At 38.0% G+C, this 19,291-nt stretch overlaps 1 protein-coding gene across 1 annotated transcript in view; it reads right to left on the bottom strand.

Moving 5' to 3' along the window:
- LOC137408822 (uncharacterized) overlaps positions 1-18,963 on the bottom strand; it is a 52,971-nt gene extending 34,008 nt beyond the window's left edge. Inside the window, exons 1-4 of the mRNA XM_068095402.1 lie at positions 18,840-18,963; positions 7,893-7,973; positions 6,489-6,569; positions 4,511-4,657 (exon numbers count right to left, since the gene is read on the bottom strand). Coding sequence (XP_067951503.1) covers positions 4,511-4,657; positions 6,489-6,569; positions 7,893-7,973; positions 18,840-18,878 — 348 coding nt within the window. The 5' untranslated portion in view covers positions 18,879-18,963. The remainder of the gene's footprint in view (positions 1-4,510; positions 4,658-6,488; positions 6,570-7,892; positions 7,974-18,839) is intronic.
- Positions 18,964-19,291: the final 328 nt, after the last annotated feature.

The following is a 19,291-nucleotide window of genomic DNA, read 5'->3' as shown; positions in this document are numbered from 1 at the left end:
GAATCAGCAATGATGCCCGTTTCTAAAAGTGTTTATTTGTACAAGTAGGAGAGTAGTGTTCAGACTGAAGATGATGTACTGATGGCAAAGCAAGTGACAGCAGCTTGGCATTTGTCAAGGCTGTTATTGAAAGGTTGTATTCATTTGGTGTCAAGGCTGTTACTGAAAGGTTGTATTCATTTGGTGTCAAGGCTGTTATTGAAAGGTTGTATTCATTTGGTGTTTGGACTTAAATCCTCTTTCAACTTCTAATTAAATCTTTAAATCATCGTTAAATCATTTTAAATTATAATTAACTATGACCTTAACTATGACCTTAACTATGACCTTAACAATGACCTTAACTATGACCTTAACAATGACCTTAACTATGACCTTAACTATGACCTTAACTATGACCTTAACTATGACCTTAACTATGACCTTAACTATGACTTTTACAATTTGCTACAAGCCAATGAATGCGCCATTATTCAGCAAAAATGAGCCTCAAGGCTAGACAGACTTAGTTTTTAAGGAAAGGTATTTGACTCCCACGTCATTTATAAAAAATATTGTGTGCCACTTGCTACAGTTAGCCTACAGTTCTCACATTCAGTGAATAGGCTAGAACGCCCACATATACTTTCCTAACGAAGAAGTTTTATATCTTTTCTATGAATAGAAAAACAGATAGATTTAGTGTAGACCTCTTGTTGCTGAGGAGAAGAAGCTTTCTAGCTGAGCCTTCGTTACTAAGAATTTCAATCATGTCATAAAAAACTAATGTTTTGTCAGCAGCTTTTTTATTTCTCGGTTAGTTGAAGATGTCTCAGCACTGTGGCAATATGTCAAGAATTAGTAATCTGATCAATTTGAAACTTTAAAATTATACTGCTAACGTACAAACGTATCCCGTACAAATGTATCCCGTACAAACGTATCCCGTACAAACGTATCCCGTACAAACGTATCCCGCACAAATGTATCCCGTACAAACATATCCCGTACAAACGTATCCCGTACAAGGCAATCTAATTTTTGTGATTTTATCTAAACCAAAAGTGGGAGAAAACAAAGTGAAACTACTCAGCCAAGTTTTTTTCGGGCGTAGAGTCCCATGAAAAAACAGCTCCCCGAAGTATCTTTTGCCCATGCTTTAAAATGTGCTGCTTCACAAACATGGTAGTAGTTCACAAGTCGATCTATGTTCCAACTTACATATTCAGAAGAGCACTCCCTTATTCGCTGGTGGCGGATGGAGTTCCTCGTCAACTCCGACAGGGCAATATCCGTTCCCATTCTAAGAGACCCCATGCATACTTCGAAACAGCTAGCTGTGTGTGGCATACACTTAATAAACCTACTTCCCACAAAGACCTACAGCCGTCAGTTCCTACTTACACTAATATATCTATAGTGTCTTTTTCGACTAACGCAGCCTACCAAAGGCCCTGTCGCAGCGTCCTTGTCTGACAGTGCAGCACCGTTTTTGCATGCGTGAAGGTTTCTCCTAGCATGCGAGTTTTGGGTATTTTGCACTGTGCAATGAAGAATTCATAAACAATATTGTTACATTATGCTAGGTAGAACCCTCATTCCTATGCTATAGGCTTGTCTAGTGATGAAATATAAAAGGAAGGGGAGAGCTTTGTTCATCCTCAATAGGAGACGACTCCAAACTTCATTATGTCTTTGTTGGGAGGCGACACATAAACAAAACTAAATCAATAAACAACCGGGTCCAAGTAGAGATCAATATCACGCATTTGCGATTGTCACGCAATTCAAGCTGACCAGGTCAGATAAGTCGATGCCACTGTTGGCTAGGCATAATTTGTCACCGTAAATTTTGTATGTTGTCGCCACTTTATTGGGAAGAGTTGGACAAAAATTTTCTTTTTATTGTAATACTGCACGAGTTACATAAATAATGGGTGTCATGGGAAGTCACATGACTTCCACTTGTAATGCTGCTAAGAAGGGTGAGAAGCCTGATCATTATGAATCCTCCTTTTGTATGGTGAAAGGTCAGAGTTCAAGCATTTAGGATACCATTCATAGTCATATAGTCATGCCAGTTTCGTTCTACGACTTTGAATGCCTTTTGCAAGTAACATAATATGCAATAACTAAATAACCATTGTCACTTGAATTGTTTTGCTTTGCGTTTTGTTAAGTTCATTTCACTGTTTTACACACACCAACTTATAACAAAAGATTTTTATTTTCATCTCTTGTGTTAATCATGAAACTAACCAAAAGTAAAAAAGTTTTTATCTATTAACACACTTCCGTTTGGTTATGTCGCAAGTCTGCCATTGATTAGTGAATATCACAGTTGGAGGTGTCTGACTAGCCATGCTAGTTATGGGCCACCGGTGCATTGCTATTGTATAAACTCATTCCTGAGACGCAGTGTAACTAACATCTCTAAGAGCTCAATGAACTGACATGCTCGTCATAGTGCGTCAAAGTGGGGAGAGAACTAAAAGACAATTGACATGCAGCCATGACTACACGTGCTGACATGTAAGGGGGCTGACCTTCAGCAAGAGGCTTCATACTGATACTTTAGTAGATACATAGCCCTTCATTGCATGCTAATGTTGGCCTCATCATTCTCCATCCTTATTATTGTTGTTAATCCCACGACCAAACGAGCGGGAGCGAAGTTTGAGAGTTTTTATGATAAATGCATGTGCACACAACTTATGAATATTATTCATCAACAAAGTCGCAAACCCTTGTATTGAAATCTCATCAACAAATTCAACCATTTTTCTGTGGAGTCGTTTAAGTATAATAATGATACAAAACACATATAAACTTATTTAAATATATTACCAAGTCTTTGAAAAGTGTTTACATATTCTTAAAACTTACCCATCTGAATGGATTATACACAAATAGACAGATTTATTTGGCCGAAAATTGTTATTAAAATTTGCTAAGCCTTACTTTTATCAAAGTTAAGACCGGAAATTGAAACGCCGAGCGACAGAGAATAGAACGATTAAATCGTGCGCATTTCACAAAAAAATAACGTGCACATTTCACCAGTCTATAGCAATGTTGAATTGCCGAAGGTTTCTGTAATTAACGTAGGAGTACTGAAATCGTTTCATTTTTGCCGATTTCAAAGTAACTGACATTTTAGACACTTTTGAGTACTTTGGTATTCTAACTGATGTCCAACGCAGTGTAAGTAAAGGAAATGACGACGATATTTTTTCTAACGATTCTTATGAGATTATTACAATATTTAATTATAAGTTTGGATGACTACAGAACAATGACTACGTAGTACAGATTTTCTAAAAATCTATATAAATATCACAACTTCTTGATATTGCTAGCTATGACGTTTTAAAATGTAAACAAAATTGTGCATTGGTTTTATATTATTACTATATTAATAATATTGGCTAGTCTAATAATATCAGTGCATTTTACTTCTAATATTGGCCCATATTGCATTTCTCCTATTGCAGGGGGAGAGATATAAACATATAATCTTTTCGTTTCATTATTGCTGTTTGTTGTATATAATAACACCCACACCCAGTACATTACAGCTACCATTGCAGTTACTATTGCACTGCAGCGCACTTTGACTGCTAATATTGCATTTCTCAACCATCAGTACCCTTTCTTTTTTTCCAATATCTCTTTGGTCGTGGGCTGTATGACAGTGGAATTTCTAGTATATATGATATTCACTTATGATATGTTGTTCCTTGAAGTTGGGTGTTTCTAGGCTATGTTATGGAATGATCTATGGCACGATCTACGGCACGATCTACGGCACGATCTACGGCACGATCTACGGCACGATCTACGGCCCGATCTAAGGCACGATCTGCGGCACGATCTGCGGCACGATCTGCGGCACGATCTGCGGCACGATCTGCGGCACGATCTGCGGCACGATCTGCGGCACGATCTGCGGCACGATCTGCGGCACGATCTGCGACACGATCTGCGGCACGATCTACGGAGCGATCTACAGAACGATCTATGGAACGATCTACGGTACGATCTACGGTACGATCTACGGTACGATCTATGGAACGATCTATGGTACACCTTATGGTATGGTCTATGGTATGCTTTATGGTAATGACATACTTATATTTTCAATAATATTCAAAACTAAATAAAGTATGTTTTATCAATTAGAGATCCGCCAATGAAATGCGAGCAACACAGATTAGTTTTGAGCAAATAATATGTTTGATCTATTGATCTATTGCCAACATTGTTGAAAGCATGCTCATACGCATCAGCACTGGCATCTCTACCAAATATTACTCTTTTAAGTCTTCATTTACAATCCGCATGTCAAAAAATAACAAATACGCTTTAGAGTCATTCATCATTTACCCACGGCCAAACCTCAACTGAGTAAAAGTTTTGTAATTCTAACTACGTCCAGTCATTTCAATATTGTTGATTACCTTAATTATGACAATGGATAAATTGCTACAAATTGGCTCTCTTTGTGATAAGGCTAGCGGAGCAAACAAACCTCAGTTTTAGATGTAGTGAAGATGTGAATATACTGATGAACTTCCTCGTAGCGAGACGACTCCCTCGACAGGAAACAGAATATTCGTTCTTCCCTCAAGTAAGCACAGTATTTTATCTGGAAGTGGGAGTTGGCCAACAACACAACCTGCATATAGATATTTATCTTGAGATGAGTAAGGTGCAGGGAATGAAAATGAGGGGAGATAATGAGTGGAGTTGTCAGTTCACCACATCTGTAAAATCCTTGCAATCCATCCAATGTTTGTCAATGTTAACTAGATTAATCCCCTGGCAGTCTAAAGTGATGTGAGAGATCATCAGGTGTGCTGATGAAGCACAGAGAATAAGTATATGCATAACTATATGCAAAACTATTCTAAACTGCATGAAGGAAGCCGATTAGCACAGATGTCGGGTTGCTACACTGATTGTCGCGAGTTCGAACCCCTTAAAATGCAATCATTTTCTTTCAACTTTGGCTCTGGACAGGCGGATGGGCACGGTGCTTGTTATAGTAATGATTAGAGCAATTTTACTTTTTGCATAATAGCAAAGTGAAAAATATGAGACTTTGTGATCATGACAAAACAGAAGATATCTTAAATTTTAGCTCGATAATTACCAAAAGGGAAATTACAGCATCAAAATGACAAATGAATCAAACAATGTCTTTATGAAACTACAGATAACTAGTTAAAACTGTTCGCGGATTGGGTTCATTGGTCTGATTGGCCAGTTTTTGTGATGTCAGAGTACATTTAAACAAACATTTCTACGTGTCAGGTAATAGCAAGTGTCTACAAGTTTTTTTCCCGCCTGCTAATAGCAGTAACTTGCTTTAAACTGAAATTTCAGCTTTCAATCTTACACAACCGGGTATGAAACAATTTTATTTGGAGTTGTCTTTTCTTTAATTTCATTGCTATCAAGGTTGGACAAGTCTAGAAAAACAGTAACTACCTGCAGCTGTATGTTCACATACATGTGTAAAATATTGAATCAAACTGAAGTTTAACTTTCATTTGCTCAAGAGTGATTAACCAACTAGCTCCAAATTTTATACCAATAAACTGACATGATTTTTATTTGCAACCAAATTGGATAATTATTAAAAAAAATTATAGAGCCATATGTAATAGACATGCTTTCAACCTAACTCGAATTTCAAAACACAAATCTTTCTGTCTGAGTTTGTAAAATGTGATTTGTTAGACTAAATTTTTTGCAATTCTACGTTATAAAAGCTTTTTGTTATCTTTTGGTCATATCACAGTAACCGTGTTTGCTAATAATAATAATAATAACAACAATACTAACAATGTAAACGATTATTAACAAAGAGTTCATAATGCACAAGGTCAGTAAAATCCTCAAAGTAAAAAATAAAATATTAGACAGAATATGGAGTTATCTTGCCTTGATTAGTCTTTGTCAAAAATTAAACCAATAACCTTCAAGTGATGTCCACCAATGCATAAGTAAGTAACATTCCTATGTCACTGGTACCAGCTCAGTTAGCTGCTGCTTGCCAATATAAAATGTTATGGCGAGTTATGCGCCACAATTGCAACTATTCAAAAGGAATACTCTTATTTGTGGCTCTATAAGAGAAGTTCTGCCATCTCATCTGATTGTCACTCAACAAATGCTGTATCTTTTCGCCATCAGAAAAATTTGTACACAATTGCTAATTAAATAACTAAAGTTTATTTATTGTTTTAAAAGAAAAGATAAATAACTTTAGACAATGTTTTGCATAAAACTAGTGGTCTAAGATCATCCTGAGTAATAAGTGTTTGCACAACTATTCCACAACGCATCAAGGTGGCTGACTAGTGCGGATGGTAGCGTGTCTGGCTGATCAGCCAAATTAATGAGTTCGAATCCTATGTGATGTAGCCTCTTTTTCCAGCAATCCAACTGTAGCTTTAGGAAGACGTATACGGCTTTTATTACAGTAAAAGCATGTTTCTCACCTGTCCTCTCCTGTCAGTAACTTTGGCACCAGCTGCTGTGACTATTAGTAGTACAGGTATCTTTCCTATGCCTTTCCTTTTCTACAAATCAACATCGCATTAAGCGGTGGCATCTCCGCAGTAATAATGTGTAATAACGTCACTGTACGCAATAGAATTGAATGGGCTAGTCTCCTACCTCAAAGCCTATTATCAATAAAAGCTAAGGTTCTTATGCTCGGCTATAAGTCTACACGCATGGTCGTTCTCGTCTAATTACAAGTGATTACAGACCAGTATGCTCTATAGATGTAAACTAAATATTTGCAGCTTTAACTAGGACTGCGTTTAATCTAAATTATCAGATTTAAAAGTATAGTTTCAGCATCTTGGAGTAGAAATCCGAGTTCAGATGTATTGAAGTAAGCGATGACATTGTCTGAATGCGGGAGACATCGCGCAGGGCTTTGAAGTTTTAATGTTTATAAACATTGGCAGCATGATGGCATGTAGAGTTGGTATAAAAAAGTCAGATTTCAACTCTAACTAGATTAAAATCGCGATTTGAGAATTTCCTCTTGAATATTCATCATTTCGGAGGATATCTGCTTCATCTATTAGCAATTCTAAAATTATCTTATAGGTTGATAGAATTCATAGAATCTGAACCAGGATAAGGCACAAGTAGAAAAACTATGCCTGTCACGCGATGTTTCGCTTATGTATATAGCAAAATAAGCTGTCACTGCATCACAAAGAGTGGCAGCGGTATATCAGGGATTTTTGATCAGGCGGCGCCGGTGCCTCTAAGGGGTATGAGCTGTTGTTTACGAGAGTGCAGGTATCAATTTTTACCTTTACTATGTATCAAAAATAAATATCTTAACATCATCCCTGAAAATGATCTGTTGCACTTTCACTTACTCACAAGTAACCTTTTCATCAGATAATAGCAGAGAAGTAGCAAGAAAACAGTCAAAGATCATAAAGTTAATTGTTTTTATATGCTATTATTGTATTAAAACATTAGACTTTTTTTAGAATGACTTTTCAATAATAAACTGTTTTCATGTATGTCAAACATGTCTGTTTTTCATTGTTTTGAGCCATTTTTGTTCAATTCGAAACAAGAGGGTGGAGATTTCCCACGTCAGTTGTAGGGGGTTTGGCTATAAAAACAAATAGAGAAGTGCTTCGGTATATTGTCTTGATGCTCGCTTATAGTATATAGCAGTACTTATATAGCCTTGGTGCTTACATAAGATAAGTAGGATTATATGGCTGTTGTGCTTACATGAAATAAAATACAAGGACTCAGTCTTGATTCTGATATGAAGTAAACCACAACAAATTGCTCAGATTTAAGACAGCAGCAAGCCTCAGCTCTCATCTCAACGATATTTCTTATGTAACCTTCAGTCTCACCTGTATTAGTTTTATTTGCTTCTTTATATGCTCCGCACGCGTCTGTTCTTCTAGCTTCTTAGCGAAGTAGCAGCCGAGATACTGTAAAGACAAGGGATAAGTGTGGCCTAAAGGGGAGAATGAGAAGATAAGGGAGTCAATCGTCATCAGCGTTGTTGTAGTAAACATCCTCTACAATGTACTACAATGGACACATTCATTCCAAGGCCTTCTGTGCAAATAGTGAGCCCTCTATAGCTTGAACATGACTTTGTGTTTGTATTGATGCACCTGGCCAACAGCTTGCGACCACAAATACAAGTGTATCTACTCGCCGTCTCTCACACAATATCTTTATTATTCTCTCCCGTGTCAGCCTACGTGAGAGTAAGTGAGGCTTTAGAAAAAGGTAATTAAGCGGATGATTTTAAATCGTATTGCCATTCAGGAAAGAAACAACTCGGTGATAGATAACAAATCTACAAAGGATTTTCGGCCATTGTCTTAAGAAAACTGACATTCCAAAAAGAAAACCAACACAACATCATAAAATGATAGTTCACGCAAAATTAGCTTTCGCCTACGTTACTTTGGCGAAAGTATGACTACATTATTAAAAACCATTTTCTTACTCATCTAAGCGAAATTCATGCTGTCATCAAGCACTCTACAACCATTGTCACGCAAGTTTTGAGTAGCAACTCAGAATCTCTAAAGAAAGCTAGGTAGGATTTAATATTTGCACTCTACGCCTGTTGACATGCAACAGCAGGTGCTAGTTAGCATGACAAGGTTTTAGCAAGTGGTCAATGCAGATGTTTTACCACAGATGTAACTTCTCGGTTCACTCCACACCTGGAAAATACCCAGAATTCTCTAAACATTGGCACGCTTAATCGTTAGCATTGTGCGGTAGAACAAAGGTGGTTTGCTTATTTGTGTTATCCAACTGAGCAAACAGTCAAGAATATATTACCAATGGCCACATGATTAGCATAGCTTCGTCTATCAATTACGAGTGACAGGTAAAAGTGACGACCTTAGCGAGGCATGCAATCGTTACTAATGGATTCACTAGAATGGCAAATGCTGTGATGCTTCATGTAATTAGATTATCAGAGTTTAATTTAATGATAGGGATATTAAGAAGAGAGCAAAGGAGGCTTCTAGTTGGGTATTTGGCTTTTAAAGAATCCACAAATATTAGCTAAATGAAGATTATCCTAAATTGCATAACTTGCATAAGCTGCTACCCTGAGTTCCTTCTAATGTTACTTTGGATTATTATTGTAAATACCAAATACCAGAAGCAAAGTAGTTAAGCTACAAACTCTACTAGTTCCGTTTTAAAGTAAAGCTCATTTTTAAGGAACTGCCTGATCTGTCTGAAGATTCTAAACGCATGAGCTCCTTGGCAGTCTAGTGTGTCGTGATAGATCATCAGGTGTAATAACTATACATACAATTATTCTGTAATGGTAATAGGGTGTTTATTGGTGCAGATGGTAGTGCACGGGTTGCTATGCCAAAATAGGGAGTTCAAATCATGTATGATGTAATATTTTTTGCAACCTTTAGCTCTGGCTTCTGGCAGGGAGGCAGACACAGCTCTTATTATACATGTAGTAAACATATATTTATGATTACTAAATATTTATGTCCAAAACAAAGGCCTCACTAGTTGATGCCAACCTGAGGGGAGGATTGAAATTTGTTTGTAGATAGATGGAATGTTTACTACAAACAAGGTGCAATCTCATTTTGTTACCGGTGTCAACCAATTTCTTAGCAATTGATGGCCAAGTAGACTTATTGCCGGCAACGAAACGTTACTTAGGTGCCTTTTCAATGAACTCGTAGTTCGTAAATGCATGCTAGTCAATGACCCTGGCTACATTGCCTTGACCTACGGCCAGTAGTTAAGAAGGAAACCAGGGTAATAAAAACTGTCACTGTGTAATACGGTTGATAATCCCAAACTCTCACATCGAGTGTTGTTTTCTCGTGTTGGCCATGACGGTAAGCTATTGAGAGAAGAGACATCTATCAACCTGTCCAGGGAACCAAATGTTGATGTCAACCAAGAACAAGAATGTTACTAAACCAGAGAGTCTATAATTGACTTGATGAGCATGACCATGCAGAGCACGCAGGTACTGGTTCTGTTTGCTGTTGCCTTCCTTGCTGGTTAGTTTTTGTTATATAAAATTGTTTATTTTCATAGATAGATTAGAAGCAGATAGGGGTTACATAGGGGTTCCATACCTGTAGGTGTACATTGTTATGACATGGCAAGTTTGCAAGAATGTTATCAACTAATTGCAGCATCATCATTTATCATGAATATTTGTAATTTCAGTAGACATACAGGTTGATATTGAATCAGAGAAGTTTTTGGGAGAAAGAGGATCATGAGTCATACTAAGAAGTTCAAACACATAATAGGTAATTTCCGTCTTGGCTGATCGCAGCAGACAGTTTTCAAGCAGGACGAGATTATGAGATGGCATTATAAACTGAGATTAACCAGAGTGTCAGCAAGAGAAATAAGAGGCAGAAGAAAACAGGGTTGGATAAAAATACAAGGGGGGGAAGAGTGAATGTTGAAAGAGCGGAAAGAAGGGGGGTGAGAGGGAGAGAGAAAGGAGAGTGAGAGATTAAGAGAGATTGTGGGAGGGAGAAGAAGAAAGCGAGGAGATATGTTGAGAAAAACGTAGAAAAAGACATTGAAAGACGTTGAGAGGGACGTTGAAAGAGACATTGAGAAAGACGTTGAGAGAGACGTTGAGAGAGACGTTGAGAGAGACGTTGAGAGAGATGTTGAGAGAGGCGTTGAGAGGGACGTTGAGTGAGATGTTAAAAGAGACATTGAGAGAGACGTTGAGAAAGACGTTGAGAGAGACGTTGAAAGAGACGTCGAGAAAGACGTTGAGAGAGGCGTTGAAAGAGACGTTGAGAGAGACGTTGAGAGAGGCGTTGAAAGAGACGTTGAAAGAGACGGTGAGAGAGGCATTGAGAGAGACGTTGAGAGACGTTGAGAGAGGCGTTGAAAGAGACGCTTAGAGAGACGTTGAGAGAGGCGTTGAGAGAGACATTGAGAGAGGCGTTGAGAGGGACGTTGAGTGAGATGTTAAGAGAGACATTGAGAGAGACGTTGAGAGAGACGTTGAGAGAGGCGTTGAGAGAGATGTTGAGAGAGGCGTTGAGAGGGACGTTGAGTGAGATGTTAAAAGAGACATTGAGAGAGACGTTGAGAAAGACGTTGAGAGAGACGTTGAAAGAGACGTCGAGAAAGACGTTGAGAGAGGCGTTGAAAGAGACGTTGAGAGAGACGTTGAGAGAGGCGTTGAAAGAGACGTTGAAAGAGACGGTGAGAGAGGCGTTGAGAGAGACGTTGAGAGACGTTGAGAGAGGCGTTGAAAGAGACGCTTAGAGAGACGTTGAGAGAGGCGTTGAGAGAGACATTGAGAGAAGCGTTGAGAGGGACGTTGAGTGAGATGTTAAGAGAGACATTGAGAGAGACGTTGAGAGAGACGTTGAGAGAGGCGTTGAGAGAGATGTTGAAAGAGACGTTGAGAGAGGCATTGAGAGAGATGTTGAGAGAGACGTTGAGAGAGGCGTTGAGAGAGACGTTGAAAGAGACGTTGAGAGAGGCGTTGAGAGAGACGTTGAAAGAGACGTTGAGAGAGGCATTGAGAGAGATGTTGAGAGAGACGTTGAGAGAGACGTTGAGAGAGGCGTTGAGAGAGGCGTTGAGAGAGGCGTTGAGAGAGGCGTTGAGAGAGACATCGAGAGAGACAAATGAGAGAGATGTTGAGAGAGACGTTGAGAGAGACGTTGAGAGAGGCGTTGAGAGAGACGTTGAGAAAGACAAATGAGAGAGACGTTGAGAGTTGAGAGAGACATTGAGAGAGATGGTGAAGAGAGATGGTGAAGATAGATATCCCTTGTAGACTCTCTTTCAACCGTTCTCGTTATTACAAACTTGTGACAAGGACATTGCAATCATCTCTTCCCAAACGAACAGGTGGTTGGCATGACTAACAGATCATTTATTGCAAACCCTATGGTATGGTTAAAACAGGGTTGTCCCTATTGTCACAGGTTGACAAGTTGTTGTTCCTCTTGTCACAGATTGACAGGTGAAATGAATAGTACTTATTTGACATTGAGAGAAGTACGACTTATACAGTTTAATTTTTTTCTGGTTAAGACAAATCCTAACAGTTTTTATAAAAGTTACGCCGGCCTTGATGTTTGCCTTGAACCTAAAAGTAAGTGCAAAGTTGCTTCACTTAGCATGATGCAATCGTTCACACAGAGTACATACCACATACTAACTGTCCATACAGGAACAGGGTAGCAACACTTGGGTGCGTCAGTGCCAAAGAGCTACAGCAGGCTGACAATTAGATCATGTTTCCATAGAGCGCTATAGTAGAGTGATGGTCATGCACCGCCTTATGTCAAGGTAAAGTAAGACTTATGCGTACGCAGAAGTACGATCCATTGGTTGCTAAGACCAATTTCATGGCACTGGTGGCACTGATGGCACACAAACATCACACAGTTCATTCACTTCCAAACAGCGAAACTGAATCACGACAGAACGAGAGTGACCCGGTTGTTTCCATGATGGCATTACAGTGCCATATGAGGGTGTGTCGCTACGCGATCGCTATGTGAGAACTTGGCAATAAATAAACAGGGCGTCAATCAATGTGAGCATTAGAATTTAGCCTCCATTAGAAATTTAACCCTGCCACTGGTCAGCAATAAATATGTTCAGTCGAGGCCTATTTTCGCCACCCAACCAACTCTACAAAAGAACTTTACAAGACTTTTTATAACTACAAATCTATTTTTAGTGTAAAAGAGAATGCGCTGTAATCAAATGAAGTCTCAGAGGTTTGTGATAAAAAACAAGGCAGACAACTACCGATTTTGCAAGGTTGCTGGTAGCGGGTTGCCTTACATGTATGTAGTTCAGGTTTTATTATGCTGGCAAACTTTTTATATTGAATACTTGTGGTGATACACAGTCTAGGAGGTATTTTGTAACTAGAGGGTTAGCTGTTTGGATGGCATACCTAGTGCCATCTTAAGATGTGACACTTGGCAACTAATGACAGGTGCTAGATGGTTTTACAAAGCTTCTGAAAGAGTAGGTAGTAACATATTTTTATCTCACAAACTAAGACGATATTTTACCAATTTTTTGACATATTTGAATGAACTTTAAGTAAAACAGATTGATAAAGGTCAAATCAAATGCATCAAGAATATCTTACAGTCAGAATTGTCATTTCCCTGAGTTTTTATAAGACTAACAGAGTTCTAGCTAGAGAGCTTGTCTATAGTGCTAGTCGTAACTGTTCTCAGGAGTTAACCTGCTCCACGTAATTTAGAAAAAAATGCATTCATTTTTTAAATAATTAATTTTTTTACACATTCGCGTGTTTGAGAGTTATTTAAGCTAGGACTTTGTCTACCCATAGACTCTATGGGTAGACCATAGACCCATAGACCCATAGACTCTATGAGTATTTCTCTAATACTATATCTACCTATAAATATATACTATGTATCTGTAAGTATATATTGTGTATATATTTTCACTTTTACCTAGCGGTATACATTGTATAACTCTATTACTATAACTACCTACATACTGTTCTCTTTGGGAATCACTAAGGCTACGCGCCTGTTCACTTGTTTAGAAGGTAGAATGATTCCTTTTACTGATGACTTTTATGAATGTAGTATTCCTTATCTCTGTTAGCTTGTATAGCTTCTATATCACTATCTCTAGTAATTCTCGTCTGTTTCAACCAAATCAACCATAAACAGGTAGTTGAATATTTTGAGTTACTATGCCTATCAGATCGAGAGTTCTCTACTCATTGTAACACTGTATCTATTTATTTGCTTTCTAGCGCACATATTGATGCTTTTAGGGAACAACCAAAAGCTGGATATTGTAATGATTGGGTATTTAAATTTAAGAAGAACCCGACTCCTTCAACAAACATCCATGTTTATGTTTCTTAACAAACCAGTAAAACTAATGTTAAACCTGAATACAGAAGAATCGATCACGGATGAAATTTGAATAAGAAAATGAGGTGACACGAGATACTCTTTACTCCTGATGTATCTAATGCCTTTCTACTGTTTAAAACTCACTTTAGCGCCACTTGACACTTGTTTGTATTCTGGTGATGGCCACTTGTAAGAAGGAAACTGTACACAAGGTTAACTTTGACTAATGTTACAGACAGTTATGTTACCATCCTCCGCAATAGTGCTGAACCAGTCATATAGCTCTGACATTCAGCTTCCTTCGCTTAAACTCATGTACTCTTTGTATGATCCCTAGTACACCGGCAGCCCGGGACGCTGTGAGGGGTTGTCACGTGTAATAAGTATGTGCACAGTTATCCCGAAATGCGACAAGGTGGGCGAGGAGTGCAGACGATAGTGTGCCTAGCTGCCAACTAAAATCTGGGAGTTCAAGCCCCGTGTGATGCAGTCCTCTTTTTCAATAACCGACATCTAACTTCGGACAGACAACAGACGGACAGACGGACAGACGGACAGACACGGCTCTTATTATAGTAAAGACGAGCTGAATGCCCGGTGTTGAATGGATAATAAAACATTTGCTCAATGAATTTGAGTAACTCACCTGGTAAGCCAGTAATGTCAGCTTACCTTTACTAATTATGAAAGCTATTGCCATGTTTGTTGACGGCTTACTAACCATTACGTTACTGTCATAACTGTCAACAGTGCCAGTTAATGACCTCAAGAGCTTCAAGCGCGATTATTTTAACCGATGTAATAAATATGCTAACAGTTATTGATAGTTTGGCTACATTAGTGTTGGGGATTAGATCGCTGGTCTGCCGACCAGGAGGTTCCGACATCAAACCATCCGCGATGCAGATTTTTCATTCCTAGATTTTAGGAATAAAATAGGAAGGTGAGTTTGAACTTGGTTAGGGAACTTGTCAGAGTTGACAAGATTAGAAGTAGGAGTAAAATTAAAAGCAGAAGATTATAAATACCTATTGCAAATAAAAAATGGTTGAGTTGATAGTGGGAGAGAAGGTGACTACAACCCGTTGAAGAGTAATAAGCCTTATGCAAAAAATGAAACTGGGCCACTGATATTCAATGATTCTAAAAACAGATATGCATTGACAGTATATCGGTAAAAAGTTGAAAATCTGTAAAAGAACTAAGTGATAAACCTGCTAAGAATGCAAAAACTTCACGAAGCATTGCTATGAGAAATAATTTTAGTAACTTTGCTAAAAGAACTAAAGACCAACTACCATGAACTATGCTTTGCCACAAGCTCCATTACTCTGAGCTAATAGGTTCAACAGAGAAAGATAAAAGGGAAATAGTTTGTTTGATGCAGAGATAGAAAACACTCGCTATATTTTTTTAACACAGCACGCGTGTTGACAATTCTACAAGATAGGACTTTACACGCGGAGAAGGAATGGCAGCAGTATGCTTTTGCAGCGAGGTGTTAGTTACTCGAAGATTGCTGGAGCATAAAGATAGCAGATACTCTTCAAGACTGAAACTATTTGGAGTTGTGCTAACATTACTTGTATTGATCTTTCTGTTGTTAGCGTCATTTTTGTGTGAAGCTGAGAAACTTAATCTTAAAACTTAGATAAGAGACGTGTCTGTCTGTCCCTCTGAAAACACGCTCAGAGATTAGGAAAAAAATTTGCATCACTCAGGAATCAAACTGACAGATGTGTCTTAGCAGACAGGTACACTACCATCTGAGCCACCATCTTGCTTCATATTTGAATAGTTATGGAGGTACTAGTAGAATATCATCGATGATGTTAGGATATATATTCTTAGTTATATTGTTGTCAGATCACAGTCTCAACACATATGTCAAAAGGCCTCCTACCCCTCCCCAACTCCTCTACCCAAAATACTTGCAACTGGCTATGAATAGAATTACAAGAATTTATCTATCCGCAACTCGCTTTTAACTTCACTGCTTTAAAATCATGTCCTCCTCAACAAGCGCAAAGTTAATACTAGAGATTTTCTAACCAAACTAGCTGCGCTGCCAGAAGCTACCATCGGCAGCCGATACGCTAAAAGTTATATTTTTGCTTCGCTGATCTCTCTAGAAGTTTACATGGGAGACGGATGAGCAATGCTTTCACCGCCACTCACCAGAAGGCTGATTCTTATTACTGCCTTTAATGATGAACTTACACAAAATTTTAGGAGATTTTATCAGCAAGTATCAGTATTTATTTATTTCTTCCTTTTTGGTTGTTTTGGGTAATAAAGGTGATCTGACTGCCAGGATGGTTCAAGACATTCACAAAACTTGATCGCAGTTAAAATGCTAAAAAACGTGCCGAAGTAACGTCATTAGTTCCTCGGCTGCCCGTCTCTCTCATTATTGATATCGGCTATTGCGTCGAAGTTGCAGCACTATGCCTCTCAGCCATTTTGCATCTATGGACACGTTAATAGCATGCTTTCGAATCTAAATGCTTTAACCGTAATCATGTTTTGTAGATTTTAATCTTAAAACGTCCTGGCCGTCAGACCACCTCAAATATAAAAAAAATCGCAGACGATAAAAAATACCGATAATTTCTGATAAAATCTACTATAATTTTGTAAAACTTCATCTTTACCATCAAGCATTGTTCACGGCCTGACCCAGCTCTGGTTCTGCCTCGTAAACTAAACGTTATTTTCTCGGGTTTTCATGTGTCGCAAGCCTGCCTGTTTATTATAATTGCTTATCTCCAAGCAACATCTGATGAAATACACGCATTTAAAGATTATTATCAATAAAATATTTGATTTGCAGCATAATGGGAGAGTATTTATGATCACTTCATCACCATCAATCATGTGCAACTTTCTAATGAGATTTCTCGGTTTTCTCAGAAGTTACTTCCGAAGAAGAGAATTGAGATAAAAATAACTCAACACTACGGATTAGCTCATAATCTAGCAGAGGAATACAACTGAAATTTATAGAATGACACTCTACCTACATTCTACTGACACTTTGCTGTCACTCCACTGACACTCTACCGATAGTCTACTGACACTCTACTGATAGTCTACTGCCACTCTAACTACATTCTACCGACACACTACCGACATATTCCTGAATGCACTGAGTCTGTCTCAAGAGAGAAAAATGCCAGCAATGTAATGACATTATCATCCCTAGCGGATATACAAATTACTCAAGTTGGCATTAATAGCCTATTGGTGACACGCGGTTGGTAAAGGCTTCTTTGTGGCAGTGCATACTTTCAGAGAACACTTTGGTGTCTCTCAACTTAACTTTCTTAAGTATTATAAACAGAAAGTTAAGTACAGATCTTTTTAGCTTTTCCTGTTCACCTGGCTTAACGTTATGACTCATTGAGACATTGACACTTGATAACTAGTGTGACACATGCTCCATTTGATGGAAAAGGCAGGTGCTCTGACAAAGAAATCCAAGCACGCGATTTAGCGAGCGGAAATATTGTGGCTCTTGGAGTTATCTCTTTTATGCAACTTATTGATTGCCTGAAACTGTAGAATAGCCCAATCATGTTTATATAGAATTCTCGGATGATGCCTAATAGCCTATGGCATCCACACCCAGCACGTTTGCTTTGCTGCCCCCAAATTAATAATCCATGTAGTGGATAACAAAAAATTTAGTCGGTTGACATTTTCTGAAATGTCTTACAGTTCACCAGTTCCCCAAACTGCCAAATGAGAACATGAGGGAGGTTTACAGAAGTTTTCATATACTATCTATTAGACAAGTCAAGGCGGGTGCTCCAAGCGCGTTGAACTTAGCTGAAGCACTTGGCTAGGTTATAAACTTCCCAAATTATTTTCTCGTGAAACGAGTTCATAAATGATTAACTTTTCCTGGAGGAAGTCTTACACCTTTAAAATAAAGTTTAGACCAAACACCTAACAAGATACATTAAAACTGTCACACGTCTCAAACCAGAATTCCTAAATACAGTTTAATAACTACTTAGTTGCTACTGATTGGGTTATTATTGACTTTTAGTGCTAATAAATTAACTTATTTTTTTAATTACGACTGATTAGTTGGACTCTATAAGCTTTAAAATGCTAATAAATACGGTTTTATATTTTCAATATATTCTTCATTAATGAACACGCAATAAGCACCTTTAGGTTTCAAGAGTTCAAATCTCTGATATCAAATCTCTGATATCAAATTTCACACAAGCTGATTGCTTACCTAAAGAAATTTTGAAAATATTAAAATCAAAAGGAGTTTCAATTCTCATTGACATGTTCTAGTAGGCTTGTAAAGTTATCTATGTAAACTTGCTGCCAACACAGCTTAGCCTTTGTACCAAGTTCTTGTATCCTTTTCTAGAAGTTTTGTGTATGTTTTGAATATTGGCTAGCGAAATGACAAGTAGAAGTGACACTGATATCCCGAATGATAAAACAGCAGTAAATAAGTTAGGCCATATACAGATTATGAGTTCAAAAAGGATACAGTATATCTCAGTTTGAAATCTCAGCAAGTCAACCATTGCATGATCCATTCCAGCAAACCTTAGCCTGTGTTCTATTTTGTGACACACTGGCATGAGAGACAATTCTTACTTTTTGTATGTTTTTAAAATTTCTGCAACTCTGAATATCACTCTTCTCTTTTGCAACAAAGTACGGTAACTGATGCATTATGAAAATGTAGTATTCGATTGCTCAACTTCTAGCTTAAGTTCCTTTTCACCTAGTAAATGAGTCTTTGGAATGATTTCAGTATGTCCCCTTAAGGCCATTCCACTTGGGACTTAGGCCTTGTTCCAGACCAAATTTTTACAGAAGCGTTCCATGTTGCATTGATGTCTCACTCATGTTAGCTGAAGCATTTGCCTTTGAATATATCTATTTACATACCTCAAGTTCGAACATGGAGAAACCACCAGCGGGTCCCATCACTCTTTTCTAGAAGGTTCTGGCATCAACTCTCGACTCTGGCTGATAAACGATGGTAATCCGTTTTCTATCACTGTCTCTCTCCTTCTCTGTCAGTTTAAACTCGTTACCACTCTATTAATGGTAAATAAATGCGTGACAATGTTTATCATTGTTTGTACTGTAAAACCATGATAATAAGCCACAACATTGTCAATTCCCTCATCCTTGGTACTGTATTACTTCAATAATGTGTTATGAAATTGGCCAATTTAAAATTATATAAGCTTTTTATTGGAAAATAATGTTTGTAAAAAAATGTCAAATTATAGTCAATATAATTTTAATGAAAAACTGAATATGCTGACTTCAAGACGATGGGTGTAATTAACAATGTTAATCTGGCAGCAAGTAACTAGGCATGTTGACTGCTG

The sequence above is a fragment of the Watersipora subatra genome, chromosome 11, assembly GCF_963576615.1.
Source record: "Watersipora subatra chromosome 11, tzWatSuba1.1, whole genome shotgun sequence".
Classification (NCBI taxonomy): domain Eukaryota; kingdom Metazoa; phylum Bryozoa; class Gymnolaemata; order Cheilostomatida; family Watersiporidae; genus Watersipora; species Watersipora subatra.
Note: the sequence above shows the minus strand (reverse complement) of the source record. Positions and strands in the feature narration are given on the sequence as shown.